The sequence below is a fragment of the Furipterus horrens genome, unplaced genomic scaffold, assembly GCF_987537825.1.
Source record: "Furipterus horrens unplaced genomic scaffold, mFurHor1.1.pri manual_scaffold_11, whole genome shotgun sequence".
Taxonomy (NCBI): domain Eukaryota; kingdom Metazoa; phylum Chordata; class Mammalia; order Chiroptera; family Furipteridae; genus Furipterus; species Furipterus horrens.
The window spans coordinates 66,934,371-66,954,316 of NW_028327181.1; the positions used below are offsets into that span (position 1 = coordinate 66,934,371).

At 38.9% G+C, this 19,946-nt stretch overlaps 1 protein-coding gene across 1 annotated transcript in view; it reads left to right on the forward strand.

Moving 5' to 3' along the window:
• The window catches only part of LOC149998108 (unconventional myosin-Id-like), a 167,731-nt gene that overhangs the window by 110,864 nt on the left and 36,921 nt on the right, over positions 1-19,946 (forward strand). Inside the window, exons 14-15 of the mRNA XM_090290753.1 lie at positions 2,248-2,380; positions 15,806-15,972. Of these exons, the coding sequence (XP_090146879.1) occupies positions 2,248-2,380; positions 15,806-15,972 (300 nt within the window). The remainder of the gene's footprint in view (positions 1-2,247; positions 2,381-15,805; positions 15,973-19,946) is intronic.

Consider the following 19,946-nt stretch of genomic DNA (forward strand, 5'->3'; position numbering starts at 1 on the left):
ATTATGCTATTGACTGTATTCCCTATACTGTACTTTATAGCCCTGCGACTGTTTCATAACTAGGAATCTGTACTTCTTGATCTGCGAATCTTTTTCACCCAGCCCTCCAATGCTCCTCCCCTCTGGCAACCATCAGCCTATTCTCCGTGTCTGTGAGCCTGTTTCAGTTTTGTTTGTTCTTTTGTATTGCTCTTTAGATTCTACATATAAGTGAAATCATGTGATATTTGTCTTTCTCTGACTTATTTCACTTAGCATAGTACCCTCTGGGTCCATCCATGCAAGTGGTAAGATTTCGTTCTTTTTTATGGCTGAGTAATATTCCATTTTATGTATGTACCACAGTTCTTTAATCAGCTCATTTATTGATGGACACGAGTTGCTTTCATATCTTGGCTATTATAAATAATACTACAGTGAACATAGGGGTACATATATTTTTTTTGAATTAGTGTTTGGAGTTTCTTTGGATATAAACCTGGAAGTGGAATCACAGGGTTATAAAGCAGTTCCATTTTCAATTTTTTGAGGACCCTCCATCGTATTTTCTACAGCTGTTGCACCCGTCTACATTCCCAGCAGCAGTGCACAAGGGTTTCCAGAAATGGCTTCCTTTAAATGTTTGAAAACTATTTTGTTAATATCACATTCATGACTTAGTGACTTAAAAGTTATTTCTCCTTAAAATGATTGTATGTGCCTATTTTGATTCGTTATGTATCAATTCTGCTGTTTAATAATATAATAATAAACATTGTATTTCCTTCATTTTCAACACCCCTCCCCAAACCATTTACAAGGTAGTACAGGAATAGTCTCTAAAAATGGACAACAGGGAGTCAGGTGGTATTTGGGGTAGGAATTGTATAGACCAAAAGCCAGTGATTTTGCGTCAGAATTTTCAAAGTACTCGTGCTCTGCTTTCAGGAAATTGTCTTCAGTCGGTGCCAGGGAGGCATCCCAGCACCGTGTGCCCTAAATGTTGAGAACCACTACCTTCAATTCTCTCTCTGCTAAAGATGAGAGTGGAAAAGTTAAGGAAAAACAGTGTGCATTTATATGGTTATTTTTATTGATATGTGTGTCATTAGGAAACTATGGAATAAAACTGGAAAGTAAAACAGCTGGGTCCATAAGCCACAGAGCATTGCATACTTTATCGCCACTTTCGATGGCGGTTGGCACGGCTTGCTGGCGATGGTGAGGGTTAGAATGTGACTCTGTCTTCATTCAGAGACCCCGTAAATCTTCACCTCACCGTTTATCTTCTTGGCTCTTTTGTCATGCATTCTGGCATTTTGCAGCAATTATTTTGAGCCTCTATATACAGAAATTTACTAGGTGTTTGGGAAACCAATTCAGTTTTCTCAATGTTATACTAGGGGAAGAAAAGTGAGCAAAATGATGGCAGTAGTAAACACAATTAGCAAAAAGTGTCCATGTTAATTGTTTTCCCAATAAAAAAAATATATATATACAGGAGAGAAGGTTCTAGCAAGCCAGCAGCATTTCAAGTTTCAATTTCTTTAAAATCAAAAGCTCCCAAAATGAAACAGGAAGAATATCAGAGTTGAGACCACCACACATGTTTTAAAAAATACCCCCGCAGAGCCAGATAATGACTATCTAATTTGTAACCTGAACACTGGCCTGAAGTGCACTTTGGGAACTGGATTGCGCCAGCCTTAGTGTCACATCAATAACATGCGGTGACGGCCAGCACTACCTAGAAATGTGCTCATAAATCAGCTGCAGTCGAGGGAATCACCAGAAGACAATGCGAACGTGATTGTTTTATATTCCTATCTGTATCTCAAGAAAGGCCTGGCTTTCTGTACAGTTACCTATTCTGTATGAATTTTTGTTTCAGTCAGAACATGCTTTCACGTCGATGTTTCCTACCATAGCATTGAGAATCATTTTCCTACTAGCCATTTTCCCTCGTTCTTTTAACTACCACCAAAACCATTTCACTGTATGTATGTGTTGTAACACCCCATGTTCGTTATTTGAGGGTCCTAGGTCATAGTAATACAGATGTCGCTCTAAAGAAGTTTAAAGAGTTTTTTTAATATAGTGTAGTTTGGACACATCTGTCAGCATAATTTTCTGGGTGGAATTGTTTTATCAGTTAGGCCTTATGAGCTCAGTCTGCAGTCCAATCGTGCCTCCCAGGATAACAGTTCAGCAAGACTGCTTAGCAGTTCTTTTTCAGTCTACTTGAATTGCTCTTTCTGTGCTTCTCAGTTCAAATCCTGTGCTGAAGAATATGTGGCCCGAAGGCAAACTGAGCATTACAGAGGTGACCAAGCGACCTCTGACCGCCGCCACCTTATTTAAGAATTCTATGATTGCTTTAGTAGACAACCTTACATCAAAGGTAATTATTTTCTTTTCTAAATGTCCATGTTAATTCTTAGATTACCTCTTGATATATGATGTAGAGAATGTCTGTATAATTTGTTTTTTAGGTAATCATAGTAAATTAAATTGACAAATATGTATTTAAAGTGAATGTTATGATAGAATTTTTGTTCTGTTTTTTAGGTAATTATAGTAAATCAGATTGAAGAATATATATTTTAAAGTGAATGTTACAATAGAATTTTTATTCCTTTTTGTTGTTAACATGGCTGAGTGAAACAGTTGTTTGTGTCCCAGAATAAAAAAAAAAAAAAAAAAACCTTTTAATTTGGACTTTTTATCCTACTGTTGTTGTCAAGGAAAAAGTCCTAGTAACAATGTGTGTGTGTGTGTGTGTGTGTGTGTGTGTGTGGCATATGCTTGACAAAAATGAACTTTAGCCCTGTGCTGATGACAAGGGCTGGCTTGAAAAATAACCTTGGAGATAATGCACCATCTGTGTATCAGCTGAATACAAAATGATCTACTAGAGTTTTAAGATTAAGTTTGGTACTTAAGTATTGTCCTTAGGCTGTTTTATTTTTTGTTTTTGTTTTTTGGTTTTTCATTAGGCTGTTTTAAATAGTTGAAATCAAAAGATGTAGTATTGACAGTCACTTCTGCGTTTTATTGTTCCTTTGAGGTCTAACATAGTTTGATAACTTTAGTCTCTTGTTTTTTTCCTCAAAGAACAAATTTTTACTCCTAACTGCTGCTGCTAACAAGTTTGATAAATTAGCAGTCTCGTTCTTTTTAGTTCTTTCATTTTTATCTTTCTCTTCTGGTGCTTTTCCTGTGTATTTTCTTCTTCATTATTATCTTTTTTAAAAAAAATATCAACTTCCTCTCTAAGAATTTAAATCTATACCATTTCTGGTTACTTCACTGTGGATAAATTAGTCAAATGCCACAAGAACGTGTGTGTTCAGTAGCTTTCTTTTTCCTTTTCATCAAAATTCTTTGGCCTCAAGTAACAACAAATAAGCACAATTTATTGGTTTGTGTAACCAAACCTCCAGAAAGGGGGTGCAGGGAAGGGCCCTGGCACCAAAGACTAGAATTCATTAGGGCTCTTCCTCTTGTCTCTCCGCTTCTGTCTGCACATCAGCTTCACCCGCTCACCCAGCGAGGGGAAGGTGAGCCTAACAAGAAGGCACGTGACACAAGAAATACTGTAGAGTGGAACACAGAAGTTTATAAAATATATACTTACAAAATATGTTATTTGTAAAGATAGTGTTTATAAAACGTATCATTTATAAGTATATTGTTTATAACTTAGATTTATTTAATTAACTAGAAAAGAATCACTTTTCTAAAATGTGTATTTTTTTTAAATACTAGAACCCCCTATAGTTATGTATCAGAGGTTGCTTTTGCTGCTAATAAAAGAGACCTCCAAGTTAGCAGCTTAAACTTGAGAGGCATTTATTTCTCTGTCCTGTAAATGCAGCATAGAAGAACAATCTCAGGACTGGTGTAGCAGCTCTAAGGTGATTAGGGACCCAGGTCCCATCTGTCTTTCTGCTCTACCATCCTAGTGCTTGTCAGGCGTCCTCCTGGTCCGAGGCAGCACCTGGAGCTTCTTCCCTTCTAAGGAGACTTCCGGGCAGCCTCCCACAGCACCGCAGCCACACCTCGAGGGCTGTACCTCGTCGCCCGGGAAGCTGGGAAGTGCCCTGTCATTCTAGTCAGCAGTACACCCAGCTGGGAATAAATATTCTGTTTCAAAATAGGAAAAAGGTACTGGATATGAGATAGGCAGCTAGCCTAACAGCCTTTGGTCCAGCTTCCAGTCTGTACGTTCACAGCGGTGGGGGAAGGAGGGCGGGAGCAGGGGCAGCAGGAGAATATGGACAGCAGACAGCCGGAAGATGCGTGGGGCAGAAACAAAGGGAAAATATTGATGACATTTAGAAAATACAAAATAAAGTGATGGAAATGTAAATAATTGCTACTCCCGGTAACTGTAATCAAACTAAACAGATTAGATAGGTGGAAAATCCACCTAAGGAGAGACCTAATTAATCCTATGCAGAAAGGTTATAAACAGAGAGGTAGATAACAACACAACAAACCCCCACTCCGCCCCCCACAAAAAAAAATTTGATTAAAAGCAAAATTAATGTGAGGGAACATAGAACTTAAGAAAAAAAGTGTTAACACAGATTAAGAGACTAATAATAAAATGAAAATACTCAGGACAAGAAAGCTACAGTAATCCCTCTCTATATCGCGGTTCACTTATCGCGGACTCACTATAAAGCGGGATTTTAAAAAATATTATATTTAGTTATTTATCGCGGATTTTTCACTATATCGCGGGATTTTGCGGTACTGCACACGAATGTTGTTAAAGTTACGTACGTTTAAGAATGTAGAATAAATGTAAGGTTCCTACTTTGCGGAGGGATCTAGAACGTAATACCTACGATAGGTGAGGGAATACTGTATTTTGAACTAGGTACTTAATAACATAGCCATGATTATACATGAACTCTATAAAGCAAAAAAAGCTGAAATTTTTTCAAGGAAAAATTGACAAGTACACAATCCTAGTGGGAGATTTTAAACCAAAGCTATCAGAAACTTATAGATCAAGCAGACAAAAACCTTAGTAACAATGCAGGTGCTTTGAAAAACAGATTTAAACTTTTATCTAATAGATCAAAAAAACTCTGTACCCAGAGCATAGGAAATATACATTCCTTTCAAGTCGTCGTCGTCGTCGGCAGCCGTCCGTCTCGAGAGACGATGGTGTAGCTTCTTAAGAGTCTATCTGCACCGCCGAGAATGGCTGTGCAGTCCGACTCGGGAGTGACACGGTATCTGTCTCCTCCCGTGTTGAATCGACATCTTGCGATGACGCTGGAGTGTCCTCTCCAGTGAAGCTGAAGCTACAGAGCCTGGGCAGGGTGATATGGAGGGTCTGCTGTTGCCCATGCAGCAGACCCCCCCTCTCTTCGCAGCTGAAGGGTCCAAGGGAAAGACGGAGTCAATACAGCTTGGCTTCAGGTGCGCCGCAGGAGTTGCCGGTGTTGACTACAACGTCAAACCGCCTTAGGGACTCCGGCTCCGGATTTTCTGTCGGGCTTTACTCCCTTAGCCTTTCCCCTGAAGAGGTATGCCGCAAGGCAGCGGAGGTTTTTTGGAGTCAGAGTTTTCCTTCTCTGATGTGCCCTGACTGGAAGATCGAACCAGCGACACTTAGCTCGCAGGCCGACGCTCAATCCACTGAGCCAAACCAGCCAGGGCTTCCTTTCAAGTATACATGGAACATTTACAAGATTGACCACAGGCTAGACCACAAAGGAGGTCGTAACCATTTTAAGAAATGTATATGCAAATACACTCTCCATCCTCATTGCAAGTAAAATAAAAATAAAGATTTAAAAATTTTAATCTGTTTAAGAACTTTAAAAATACTCTCTTCAATAACTTAGGGTGAAGAGGAACTCACAATGGAAATTACAAAATATTTGGAACTGCATGACAAAGAATTTGTCAAAATTTGTAGGAAACAGCCCTAGTGCTCCACTTGTTATGCCTGTATGAAAAACAAGGAACACGGAAAGCAAATGAGTTAATTTCCTGAGAAGCCAGAAAAGGAACTCCAAAGAAAATCTAAAGAAAATAATTTTTAATAGCAAAAAATTTAAAGTAATCAAAAATTTGATCAAATAGACAAACCTTGAATAAAACTGACTTTAAAAAGAGAAAACAATATTATGAATTAGAAAAGGATACAGCTTCATATATTAGAGATTTTACAAAGCATCAGAATATTATGAACAGTTGTATGCCACTACCTGACTAATTTTATGAGATTAATATTGCCTTAGTCCAGATTAATATTAGAAAATAAAATTAGAGATCAGTTTCACGTACGTAGACATAAAGATCTTAAAAATACATGCGAGTATTGCATTTTCTGGCAGCACAGTGAACAGAGTGCCCACTAAAACCAACTGAAAACAGCTGAAGTGTTAGGTCGGTTATAAAAGCCAACTTCTTGAACGCAGCCATGAACTAACAAGAGCAAGGAACATGCAGCCCAGGGGCTGTGAGGGCAGGAGCTAACTGAGTGGGAGGAAAAATAATCGGCACTAAAGCTGCCTTGCAGCCTGTGGGGATTTGTTGAAGTCGATAATGTTGAGTATAGTAATTCAAAGCCAGGACCTGGAAGTTAAGCCCAGAGCCTGCCCAAACTAGGGTGTCTAATGAGAGATGACACACACACCACACACACATGCGCCCACACACAGTGGGTCTCCAGGGGGCTGCCTCCTCAAAGGGTTACATCCAGAGTGAATTAGAAGTAATCCCTTATTATCTTAAAGGAAAACTGCTTCTCTTGGTCCTTGGCAGTGAGCCAAGAGGGCTACATGAACATCCCTTGACATTTTATAATTCTAAGTTAACTGGGGAGCCTGAAAAAGTTCAAGCCAACAATTTAAAGTGGTCTGGGTCTGGTGTTGCCCCTAGGCATCTGATAGAAACTGCGGAACTCACCTTCATAACAGACCTTAAAGAATTTCCAAAGATAAAGTTATAAGGAAAATAAGATGTTCACAGTGAAGAATCGCTGTACACACGAAACGAGATAACATGTGAGAATCAGACTAAGCCACAGATTTATACTCATGAAAACTACTTATACTGGAATTATCAGGAACAGAATATAGAAATGCTTAATGTTATTTCAAGAAATCAAAGGTCTAAAAATAAGAGAAAAAGCAAGTAACTAGGCAATTGATAGAAATAAAAGCTAAATAAAGTTAAAAACTCAATGGATAGGTTCAACATCATATTGTGTCGCGAAAAGTCTGTTAGGTTTTTCCGTAAAATAAAACACACATTTTTCATTGTCACCAATAACTGTATTGATTTGGATATTTCAAGTATGTCAGCTATCTCCCGCTATTGGCTTCCAGTGGGTAGAGGCCAGAGGTGCTGCTAAACATCTTCCAATGCATAAGGCAGCCCCACAGCAAAGAATTATTCGGCCAAAATGTCAGTAGTACCAAGAAACTTCGCAAACTACTTTTGACACGTTTGATCAGTCACAACACATTCTCTATACACTGCACAAATCGTTTTTTGTGTATCAGTTGTGTTTGTGCCTTTCCTTGAAATAATAAAGCCCAATATGCCGAAAATGTTGCATATTTTCTTCAATCTTCAATATTTAAGTGGCAGCACAAAAATTCACCAGTTTTAATAGGTTTTTAAAAAATGCACACTGATATGACAGCTGTCACTATACAATCTAACAAATTGTTTTGAATGAAGTTAAAGACAACTAAGTGCTACTAGAGCCATAGTACAGAAAAAACTAAACAAACTTTTTGGCCAACCCAATATTAGACAAAGCTGAAGAGAAAATAGTGAAATTAAAGAATTGAAGAAATTATCCAGAATTCTACTTAGAAAGACCAAGAAATGAAACACGAAGAGACATGGAAGATAACATGAAAAGATCTAATATGCTTCTAATCAGAGTTATACAAGGAGAGGAGAAAATAGACAGAATAATATTTGAAGAAGTATTGCTGAGAATTTCAAGAATGATGAAAGACACCTCCCTACAGAGTCAGGAAGTACACTGTATCCCAAACTGAAAGGATTAAAAGAAATCTTATCTAGACACTTCGTGAAACCCCAAAACATCAAAGACAAAGAAAATACCTTCAAAGCAGATTAACTTCAAAGCAATACAGGCTGAGAGAATATAACTGTGAACCAAAATTCTATATCGAGAATATATATTTTTAAGAACAAAGATACAATAAAGAGTCTTTGTGAAAAATAGAAACAGCATTAAAACCACACTGAAGGAAATTCTAAGGGATATACATCAGGCAGGAGTGAGTGTATATTACATGAAAGTCTGAAATGCAAAATAAAAAGCAAAGAAATAGGTAAATATGTGAGTATATATAAATAAACTGATTCTATAAAGTAACATTTTATTGGACTAAAAATACAGGGTAGAATTAAAAATACCACATAAATAAGAAGAATGAATGACTATAATTCAAGTGTTTAATATCCTTGGTTGTTCAGGAAAAGGATAAAAGTATTTCTTGTGTTATAACTCTAATATTATAAATGCATTTTAAATTTTCTAGTGTAATCGTTAAAAGTATAGTAATGAGATTATAACTTCCAAACTTGGGGCGGGGGGGATGGGGCACCAGATTGAGAAAAAATCATTAGTCCTAAAAAACATAGGAGAGAGGAGATAAAAGAATATAAGAAAGCTAGGTCAAGTAAAATGATAGAAATAAATCTAAATATATTAGTAATTACATCGAATGTAAATGTAAAAAATTGTCAAATCAAAGAAAAATATAGATTGCCATTTATTAATGATACCTTAACATAACAGAAAAGTGAAAGCTCACGTTTAAAAATATATATCAGACAAATTCTGACAACCTGGGATCACTGTCACCCAAGTCCAAGGCCTGGAGTGGTTCAGCGATGATGGGCTGCCACCCCTGAAAGGGCCAGGTTGTTTTCCATTCACTTCTCACTGCCAGGTTTCACTCTTCGGGACTCTAGGCTGTGGCTCAGGGTCGCACGCAGGGTCTCGTGTCCCAGCTTTCATTGCCTGGCCCCCACAGCCTGGCAGCGGTTCTGCTCGGCCTCCTGGCTGCCTCGTCCACATCCACAGCAGCTCAGAGATTAGAGCAGCGCTGTGGGCTGGCGTCACCCCTCTGGGTTTCAGTCCTACCCTCCTCTTAGCTGTCGAATTAGCTCTTTCTTGCATTTACGGAGATTTCCCTCCATCCTTTGTCTATCGCTTTTTTGCAGTGACTTCATCGGGTTCACATGAATTGCCTTGTCCTCCGTCACCATAAGTACAAGCCCCTGATTCCTCGCTTTTTCCATCCACACCCTGTTTTCAAATGCCTGCCTCATCTCCCCATTTCGACTGTACGTCTTTTGAACATAGGGAAGGAGTTATACTAATTTTATCTACCTGTTGTTAGCTGATACAGCACTCTGAACAGATGGTCAGGAAATTATTAAATAAACTCAAATTTGCCTTAGACTCAATTTGACAGTATTCCAAGCAGGTTAAATAGATGAATATCTAAATACAGTGTCTTTATGCTTTGCCAATTGATATTTTTCACACAAAATATAGGGAGAAGCAGGTTCAAAAGTGCAAGAAAGTAGGATCACTATTAATTTTTGTGATTTAACCTTTATAAGATACAGAATTTGTCAAACAGGAGTTATTAGGCTAAATTAGTCTGAATATTTATAAATGAGAGAGGAGGTGGCACTTACAAATTAAGACAGAATGCTGATTAAATAGAAAGTATCTCCACTGAATTCCTTATCTGAAGATTTTTATATTACTAAACAGGATGGAAGGTCCTTAAATGACCCTTAGTTGGTCATTTATGTCTAATTCAGTCTTACCACTTCCTTTGCGTAATCAGCCAATACCAGTAAAATTCCATTCAACTGGTTTCCTTTTAGTAAAGTTACTTTCACTACTCAAATGATACCTTATATTAGATTGCTTTGCCCACATGATTGTATAAATTATTGAGTTCAGATGTTTTCTGTTTCACACTGTAATTTTCTTTTCAACCCAAGAGTCATTTAGGAGTACGTATATTTCTTAATTCCCAAACATACAAGATTTTCTGGTTATCTCTTTGCTCTTTCTTTCCTGCTTAATCTCATTTAGAGAAATATACTCTGTGACTTGAATCCCTAAAAAATGTTTGTTTTCTTTATATGTTTTGTTTAAATATAAAAATTTGCATTTAATATTCTATACATGTTCATTAAGTCAAATTTGCTAAGCATTATTTAAGTTTTTTGCACTCTTACTGATGTCTTTGTTTTGTCAAAGAAATGATGAAATCTGTAACTAAATTTGTGTCTTCTCCTTGTACCTTCAGTTTTTGCTCTAAATATTTTGAGAATTTATTAGGCTTGTTCAATTTAGAACGGTTATTTCTTCCCAGTGTTTGAGTCATTTGTCATTATGAAATGTCTCTATTTCTGTATTGCTTTTTTTGTCTTAAAGTCAGCTTTGCATGAATGAAATAGGTTTGCATGGTATATATTCTCCACGCTTTTACTTCAACCTTTCTGTATCCTTATGTTTCCAGTATGTCTCTCACAAGTGGCACGTAGTTTTGGATTTTTAATTCTAACAGTCTTTGTCTTTGGAATAAACTAAACCATTTAGCTCACTTACTCTTAATGTAGTTCCTGTATGTTGCATTTAAATCAATCATCACATTAGTGCTTTGTATTCGATTGTTCTATATTTCTTTTCTTTCCTTTATAACCCTTTTGATTGATTATTGTAGGCAAAAGGTAAACAAAATTTTGTTCTTTTTGCTTGACAGTTAAACCTCTGTTAAATTTCTAGCTCTGTTCCCCTGTTAATCTACTAAGATATATATCAACTATATGGTTGGACAACATCACTTATGGCAAAAATTACCCCTGTTGGCTGCATTGGGAGAACTAGAAATGTGTGGTGGGCTTCCCAAGTGCAATGACTCATGTAGTAGGCATTGTCCCTTTCTGGGACCCTGGAAGCTCTGCCTTCATAGTTTTTTTTATAAGAGATACCAGATCCTACGAGGCATAAGGCTTTTAAGCCAAGAGCACTTCCTTCACCTGCCTGCTGTGGATCTCGTCCCCTTGCACCCAGGCTCTCACCTGACGGCTGTGTGCACCACTGCAAGGACCCTGGCACTGCCTCCTTGCAGGCCATGTTCTTGTCCAGAGTAGACTTGTGCCAAGTGTAACTGGTGAGTCTTTCACGTCAGAATGTTTAGTTAAGCCTACGAAAGCACCCTCTCCCCTGCCAGTCAGTGTTGGAATTATTTTCATTATTCCCTTTATTGAATATAAAAGTCTAGTTTTATTTAATACTTTTACTCCTGTCCTGGACAATGCAAGTTCCATAAAAACATTTTAATTCTACCTGCCTTCCTCCCACCAAACTATTTGGGTCCTGGATTTTAATTATGTATATTTTAAGCTAGTGAGATAATATCATCATTATTACTACCACATATAGTCAATATCTGTTTTGATTTACTCAGTTATCATCTCTTTTTTCCTCTTTCTGTATCACTAATATTCTTCTGGGACCATTTTTCTTCTGCCTGAACTTCATCCTGTTTTATTTGAAGTCTGATGTTGTCGAATTTTGTTTTGTTTGTTTACCTGAAAATATTTTATACTATTTTCATTCTTGAAGAATATTCTTGCTGGGTGTAAAATGTAGGTTGGCAGTTCCTTTTAGCACTTAAAGGTAATACTCTCTTGTCGTCTGGATTCCATTGTTTCTTTGGAGAGGTCGGCTCTCGGTCTGTATGTTGCTCCTCACAATAGTCTCTCTTCCTCCAGCTGCTTTTCACTATGATGCACATAGGTGTAGATCTTTATTTTATCCTGCTTGGAGTTTGTAGGACTTCTTCAGTTTGTAACAACTTGATTATTTTTCTATCAGTTTTGGAAAGTTCTTGGCTATTAGCTCTTCAAATATTGCTTCTATCCTGCCTCTCCTTCAGGACTCCAGTTGCTGAAACCATCGCAACGTATCCTCTGTGCCTCTTACCTTCTTTTCCCTGTTTTCCATATTTTTCCTTTTCATGCTTCACTCCAGGAAATTTTTTCTCACCTACCTTCTAGTTTAGCTATTTCTTATGTACTCTCCTGCTGGTCCACTAAGTTCTTAATTTCCATCATTTTTCAGTCCTAGGTTCTTCATTTGCTTTGGTTCTTTTTTATAGTTTCTTGTCCTCTAAAAAATTCTCAATCTTGTCTTCTGTCATCTTGAACATGGTAAGCATCGTTATTTTAATATCTTTATCTGGTAAATCCAGTATCTAGACCTTGTAGGTCTGTTTACTTTGTGTTTTGTTTTACTGTTTCTAATTCATGCTAGCTTGGTTCCCTATATGTCTGGTTAATTTTTATTTGGTTCCAAACATTATATTTGCAAAATTGTTTTTAGAGATAATTATTGGAGACCCAAGTTTACGTCATCTTTCTCCAGGGAAGATTTACCTTTGCTACTTTCAGGCACCTAAGAGAACTAGTATTTCAAATAAGCTATTCTGATTTTACAGAGTGAAGTGATTCAAAGCTGAACTGTGGTCCTCATGATGGCCTGCCTACTTCTGAGTCACCTTCATTGCTAGTGACAGCCTTTTTGGATCCCAACCCAAAGGCAGGGGTTAACCCATGACCTCCTCCTTTTCGGGCCCTGGTCTCTAAACTCTGTCTCACTTGCCCCATGAGGCTGTTGGAACCACCAACTCAGGTCCCATCCACCTGCTCTGCAGTTGGCAGACTCCCCAGGAAAACGGAGGTCTCAAACCAGGGCCCTTCTCCATGACTTCCGTTGCATAATTCTCCACTATCTTGCTAGCTCTCCAGTGTCTTTAAGCAAAGGTTTTGCATATTTTATTTGCCTATCCTGAATGTTACCAGCATGGATGTTGGTTTATATTACCTAGTCTGTGGTTACTAAAGAAAAAAACCTAATGTCCTCATTTCATAAATGAAATAATTAGGTCCAGAGAGATTAGCATAGCTAGTTAAGAGCAGAGATCTAAGACCCAAGTATCCTGATTCTGTGTAATGCTTATTCTGTTATTCCAGTACCAAAGTATATGGGTAGATTTAGTAACATTTTGATACTTACTAGGCTTAGTGCTACTTCTCTTAGTTTGTTCACCAAGCAGTAAAGACCCAGTATCCCAAAATACAGAAAATCCTCAAGTAAGCAGGATTCCCTCCCTCACTTCCACATCCTCTTAAGTTTGCTTTAAAATATTATAAGCCCTTTTTTAGAGCAATCTCCAACCTCCCCATGTAAATGCTCCATTTGTAAACTATTACAGATTTAGTGAAGATTTTGATCATCCATCACTGTTTTTTAACGTTTCTGTTTGTGCTTTATAATATCAATCCTCTGTTTAATATCTAAGCCAAGGGTTGGTGTTTCAGAATGGGGAAGAATGATCAGTTATCTAAAATATAGTGCTTAAAACAACAACAATGTATTATTTCTCATGATTCAGCTGATTGGCCGGTTCTTCTGCTCATCTCACCTGGGCTCACCAAGTGGCTGTAGTCAGCTGGAGCCGGATGGTCCACAATGGCTTGCTCACATGGCATGGCTGGACTGCTGGGTGGCTGGGTGGCTGGGATAACTTGGCCTCTCTGCACACAGTCTTTAGTCCTGGGCTTCTTCACATATAGAAGTGTTCCAATGCAACAAAGCTTCCCAAAGCTGAGCCTCCACAAGTTACCCAGTGTCTCTTCTGCCACATTCACTTGCAAGTCACAAGACCAGCTCATTCAAGAACTGGGATGGAAAGTCCACCTCTTGATGGGAGGTGCTGCCAAATATTGCGGTCCTGTTTTTCAGTCTGCCACAGATAGATGAAGAAAGGCAGGTGTGCTAGGCAGAATAATGGCCCCTGCATTCCAACCCCAGTTCTCTGACACCAGCTATGCAGAACAGCCAGATGAGCAGATACAGAGTGACAAGGTCTGGATGTTGCTGTGGAGCCAGGGTGCATCACCCTCCTAGGACATTGATATGTTCCCATCCAGGAAGTTCCATGGAGCCTTAGTATCCAGAGTTTTTTGATTTTTTTAATCAGGATTTCACTGTATAAGGATGACTGATTAAATCATTGCCCCCTGAATGAACTCAATCTTCAGACCCCTTTTCCTCTCCAGAGGTCAGGCAGCCAAAAGTTCCAGCCATCCCATCAAGTGGAGGGTTTTCTGGTGACCAGCCTCCATCCTGAAGCTAGCTAGGGACCTGGCAGGAGTCCTCTCATTAACATAACAGATATTCCTATCACAGGAAATTCCAAAGGTTTTTGAAGTTCTATTCCAGGAACCAGGGACAAAGGTCAGAGAGATATGCGTATATATTTTTTTAATTATACCACAGCCCCCCAGGGATTTCTGCATCCTAACCCCCAGGAATATGTTGTTACAAAGCAGGAGAAATTAAGGTTGCCAGTGGAGGTAAGGTTGCCAATCCGCTGATCTTAAAATAAATCCTGCATTATTTAGGTAGGCCCAGTGTAAGTACAAGAGTCCTTTGAAGAGAAGGAGGGAGGTTGGGGGGTGGGGGGGGAATCATGAGAAAGACTCAGGTGCCCATGGCTGGTTTTAAGGATGAATGAGCACAGCCTCTAGAAGCTGGAAAAGACAAGACAGGGGGTTCCAGAAAATATCGTAATAGCCCTGCTGACACCATGACTTTTAGCCCTGTGAGACCCATTTCAGATTGCTGGCCCCCGGAACTGTAGGAGCATAAATTTGTGTTGTTTTAAGTCACTAAGTTTGTGATAATCTGCTACTGCAGCAACAGGGAACTAACACAGCCGGGCTTAGGGAAAGGAACAGAACGCCATGACTTTTCACCATGGAAGGGCAGCATCAGTCTGTATGTGGAGCTTCTGTCTGTTTAGATGTTGAAAACTTGCTCTGTTCAAAACGCAATTCACACTCTTCAATCTCTCCTACTTTTTAAGTTATTTACTACCCTCCTCAGCTCCAGCCCTCAGTGCCGCTCAGAATTACCCAGTTTAACTATAGAGGACTCGTCACTTAAATGTCTGTCTGGCAGATAATGGAGTCAGAGAAGGAAAAGTAACTCTTTACACCAATAAGTAGGATACATTTGACCTCATTGATTCATCCAGTGAAAATTTGTTATCTTCAGTGTACCAGGATCTGTGCCAAACACAGTTTTATATTTAAAAGGAGTTATTATATAATGCAGGGTACAAAATGGAATTGGCACAGAAGGACTTTTTGCTAAGCTTTCTTAGAGTCACTGATGCCTACAGGTGGTTTTATAACTTCTCTACTTATATATACTCATAAATTTTGAATGTCAAATATGGTCATAAATTTTAATCTTTTTTTCAAAAGCACAAACTAATGTAATAATAATAATAATAGTGGCTGACACTTACGGAGCACTTACTATGTACCAGGGCTCTGCTTAATATTTTACATCTTCGCTGCAGTTAATCTTACCACAGCTCCTGCCCCCTTCTATTATCCCTCTTGTTACTTTTAACCATGTTTCCATAAATACGCAAAAACTCAATGTTTACATATCTCAGTTATTTACTCCCTAGTTTTATTCCTAGTCCTGATTAACCCTAAAATATAATAAAATTTTAGCTAAACGCATGAACATTTCCAACCTTAAATTGAAGGGAAAGGAAGAATAACCACTTTATTCACAGTTATATGCCTGAGAAGTTAGAAGCAGAACTTAATTTGACACAATTAACACTAAATGCATGGTAGCGTCCTTAGTCTGCAATTTTTCTGAAACTTACCATTTGCTGATTTATTTCTTTAGGAACCGTATTACGTACGTTGCATCAAACCCAATGACAAGAAATCCCCGCAGATATTTGATGATGAACGCTGCCGGCATCAAGTTGAGTACCTTGGACTACTGGAAAACGTGAGGGTGCGACGGGCAGGATTTGCCTTCCGCCAGACGTACGAGAAGTTTCTTCACAGGTGAGAACAGACTCAAAGAAACCTGATAGCATACTGAGAATTATGGAGTCTTTCCCATGAATATTTGGTGAATGAACAAAAACAAAAGAATTGATGAAACAGGAGATAAGAAAAACTTTTCCAGAATCAGCAGAAGGAGTCCTTGAGTTCGTGGTTTGTGAGCCGTGGGAAAAGGTGTGTTCTTCGTGAGGAAATGTGGCCATCACAGTCTAGTAGGAAAACAGTGATTTGGAATCACATCTAGATTGGAATGCTGGCCATGCCACTCACGTGCTGTGTAACCTGGGGCCAGAAATATAATTTCTTTTATTCTGTTTCTGCATCTGTAAAATGAGTGTAGTAACACCTGATTCTTAAGGCCATTGTTATGAAGACTAAATACCCTAAATAAAAGGCCCAGCTACCTGGTACATTACAGATGTTCAGTTAATGCTGGTTATTACTGACATTAATTACAATTAACCCTTGAACAACACAGGAATTAGGGATGCCAGGCCCCATGCAGTTGAAAATTCATGTATAACATTTGACTCACCCAAACTTAACTACTAATAGCCTGCTGTTAACCAGAGGCCTTCCCAGTAACATGGACAGTTGATTAACACGTATTGTGTATGTTATATGTATTATATACTTCATTCTTACAATAAAGTAAGCTAAAGGAAAGAATGTTTTAAAAAATCATAAGGAAGAGAAAATACATTTATAGTATTTATTGAAAAAACCTGCATGTATGTGGACTCACACAATCCAAACCCATGTCATTCAAGGGTCAACTGGATCATAATAACAAAATATTGAATAGTTAATTATGGAGGCCCTGAAATTAGCCTACCTGGTTTGAATGCTGACTTTACCATTTTGTAGCTTTGTGACCTTGGGCAAATCACATCACCTTTTTATGCCTCAGTTTTCTCATGTGTAGAATGGGGGTAATAATAACTACTTTGTGAGGTTGCTAAAGAATTAAGTGAAATAATATATAAAAAAGCACTTAGATTAGTACTTAGTATATATCAATCATTCAATGTAAGATATGATTGTTCTTGCTATTTATTGTTAATAATGATAATTGACAACTGGGACTCATAAAAATAATGCTTTAAATTCTATCCATGCATTTATTTTAAAATATTTATTGAACATTCCCTGTTCTACATTATAGATTCCACAAAAATATGATTAAATAAATACCTAAGATAGTAGATGGTCAGAAGAGTCTCTAAGGAGATACTAAGGACAGTAATCAGCCACACAAAGATCAGAGAAAAGAGCAGGTGGGGCAGAGGGTACAGCAGGGAAAGGCTCTATTGCAGTGGTAATGTGGTGTGTTAGGTACCAAACGGAGTCCATGTGGTTGGAGGATGCTGAGTGACAGGGCAACGGTGTGAGATGAGATCAGGGAGATGAACAAGGACCACATCATGTTGAACTTTGTAATCCAGACTAAACAGTTTCGATTTTGGCTAAGGTGATAGAAGACCATTGGTGGATTTTAAGCAGGGAGTGACACAGTCTCACAGATGCTTTAAGAGATCACTACAGTTGCTCTGTGACTAGACAGCAAGGAGACATTCAGGGATACTATTGCAGGAGTCCAGGAGAGATGGCTGCATGATACAGCTTTGAAAAGGGACCATTGTAGACCCGAGAGTAGTGCACAGCTTCAGGATGTGTTTTGGAGGAAAGGTGACAAGACTTGTTCATGGGTTGGCTAGATGAGAGAGGAATGACAAGTAGATTTTGGCTCGAGCATCTGGCTAAGCATTGGACCATTTGCTGAGATGAGGAGGACTGGGCAAGAGAAGTTGGAGGAGGAGGGCGTGGAGCAGGGGGCAAAACTGGAATCAAGATTTGTCACTAGACTGTGTTAGGTCTGAAATGCCTACTAAACATCTGGGTAGCTATTAGGTATATGAGTACATATCTGGAGTAGGCTAGAGATAGAGATTTTTGTAACAAGTATGTAGATTATGTGTAAAGTCTTAGAACTGGCTAAGGAAGAGGAGGACACCCATGCCCACATTTAGGTTTGTGGTCTGACATGAAGGAACTGGTGAAGAGAAGGAACAACCAGCGAAGCAGATTACCAGGAAAGGGTTATGTCACAGAAGCCAAGAGAAGGAAACATTTCAAGAGAAAAGTACAGTTACCATATCAAGTGTTGCTGTGCAGTCAAGTAAGGTAAAAGCAGCTTAACCGTGGCTTTTGGCGACAGAGAGGTCAAAGGAGAAAGGGCTGGACGGAACCCAATTTGAGCAAGATGGGAAAGTGAAATGAGGAGCTGGTTGCCTGTAGAAAACCCAAGAATCCATGCTGTGAATAAGAGCTGAGGAAAACGGTAGCAGCAGCGGAGTGGGAGGTGAGGTCAGGAGCTACTAGAAAGTGCTCATGTGCGGGTGGGGATGATGCAGAACGGAGGGAGAAACCAGTGACATATGAGGGAGGGAGATTATTGTAATAATAACAGCTTTGAGAAGTAAGACCAGAAACAAGCTTGCTTTGGGGGGGACGAGGAATTTTGCAAATGCATATCTTTACCGACTTTTAACCTCTTTTTTGGACTTACTTTACTTTCAACTCAAAATGTTGTGTTGTGCTTTTTTGGCACAGAAGACATGCTATAAGGACTGGGCTGTGTTTTCTAATACTCATTGTAAAAATAATTAAAAAGAACCTGTGAGTTTTAAATATGGTGGTCTCAGTAGTACAAGCTTAAATTTCCCATTTCACTCCAAATAATATAAAATATTATTCCCATTCCCCAAATAATAAAAAAATGTATAATTAAAACCAAGTAAATGCACAGCCCAACTATAGAATCAAACATGGATTGTCAGTGAACCTTGAAAATGTGAGTCATTCCTAACTGAGATGAAGCAGATGGGAAACCCCAGCAGTACATCAAGGTTGCAGTTTGAGGGAAAGGCTGCCTGTGAGACTTGAGCTGCCGTTCAGGAAGCCACCCAGCTGCTGTGCTGGGAGGTTGCCAGAATGGCCAGGGCAAGTCACCAGCTCAGCAGCTGCAAGGGAAACATCGTAGGCACAATGGCCAGACCCAGGAAGCAAAGGGAGCCATCTTGCAAGAATCCAGCAAGGGCCCAGATATGCCCAAAGCTGGATGTACACTTGCTCCAAGCCATGTCTCCAAGTAGTGGGGGAGCCGTATATGAACTCAGTTGGCTTCTGAGCCTACAGTCCTTAACAATGCATTGCCTCACCATTGAATGTAGGGCTTTCTAATCAAAGGAGGAAATAAACTGGAATAAAGAAAACTTAGTCTGTCCTGGCCAAGTGGGTCAATTGGTTGGAGCGTCATCCCATACACCAAAAAGTTATAGGTTCTCTCTCTGGTCAGGGCACATACCTAGGATGTGCCTTCGATCCCTGGTCAAGTCTCATACAGGAGGCAACCGGTTTCACATCAGTGTTTCTCTCCATCTCCCCCCTCTCTAAAATCAATAAACATATCCTTGAGTGAGGATTAAAAAAGAAAGAAAGAAAGCTTAGTCTATCCAAGAGAACACAGGGTAGGAAGCAGCAGTGGGAAAGCACACCTAACAGAAAATATAAAATAAGAAGGTGAGGACATTGAAACAGGTTAATAATCAGAAATCATTTAAACTACCCTTTAAAAGACAGAATAGTGAAAGACTGAAGTCTGTCTAATTACTGATTATTTAAGTTGAGATTAGCTCCTCTCTAGAACCATCTTGGGAGATCAGAGGTAGGAGGTGCATCTGGAAACCCTGCCTATTCCTACTCTGGGGGTGGTCTCTGTCTTCTGCTTTACATAAATTTGTTTGTTCAAATCGAGAAACTGACATTGTATTTTATTGTCACATGGACTTACCAGTGGGATATGGAGTGGAATAGAAGGTGTGTAGGACCTTGGACTTAGTTTCCAGTGATGGAGGAGGAGAAGTAATATTTCCACACTGAATTTTTGCTTTGAGATTCTGCAGATTTTTCTA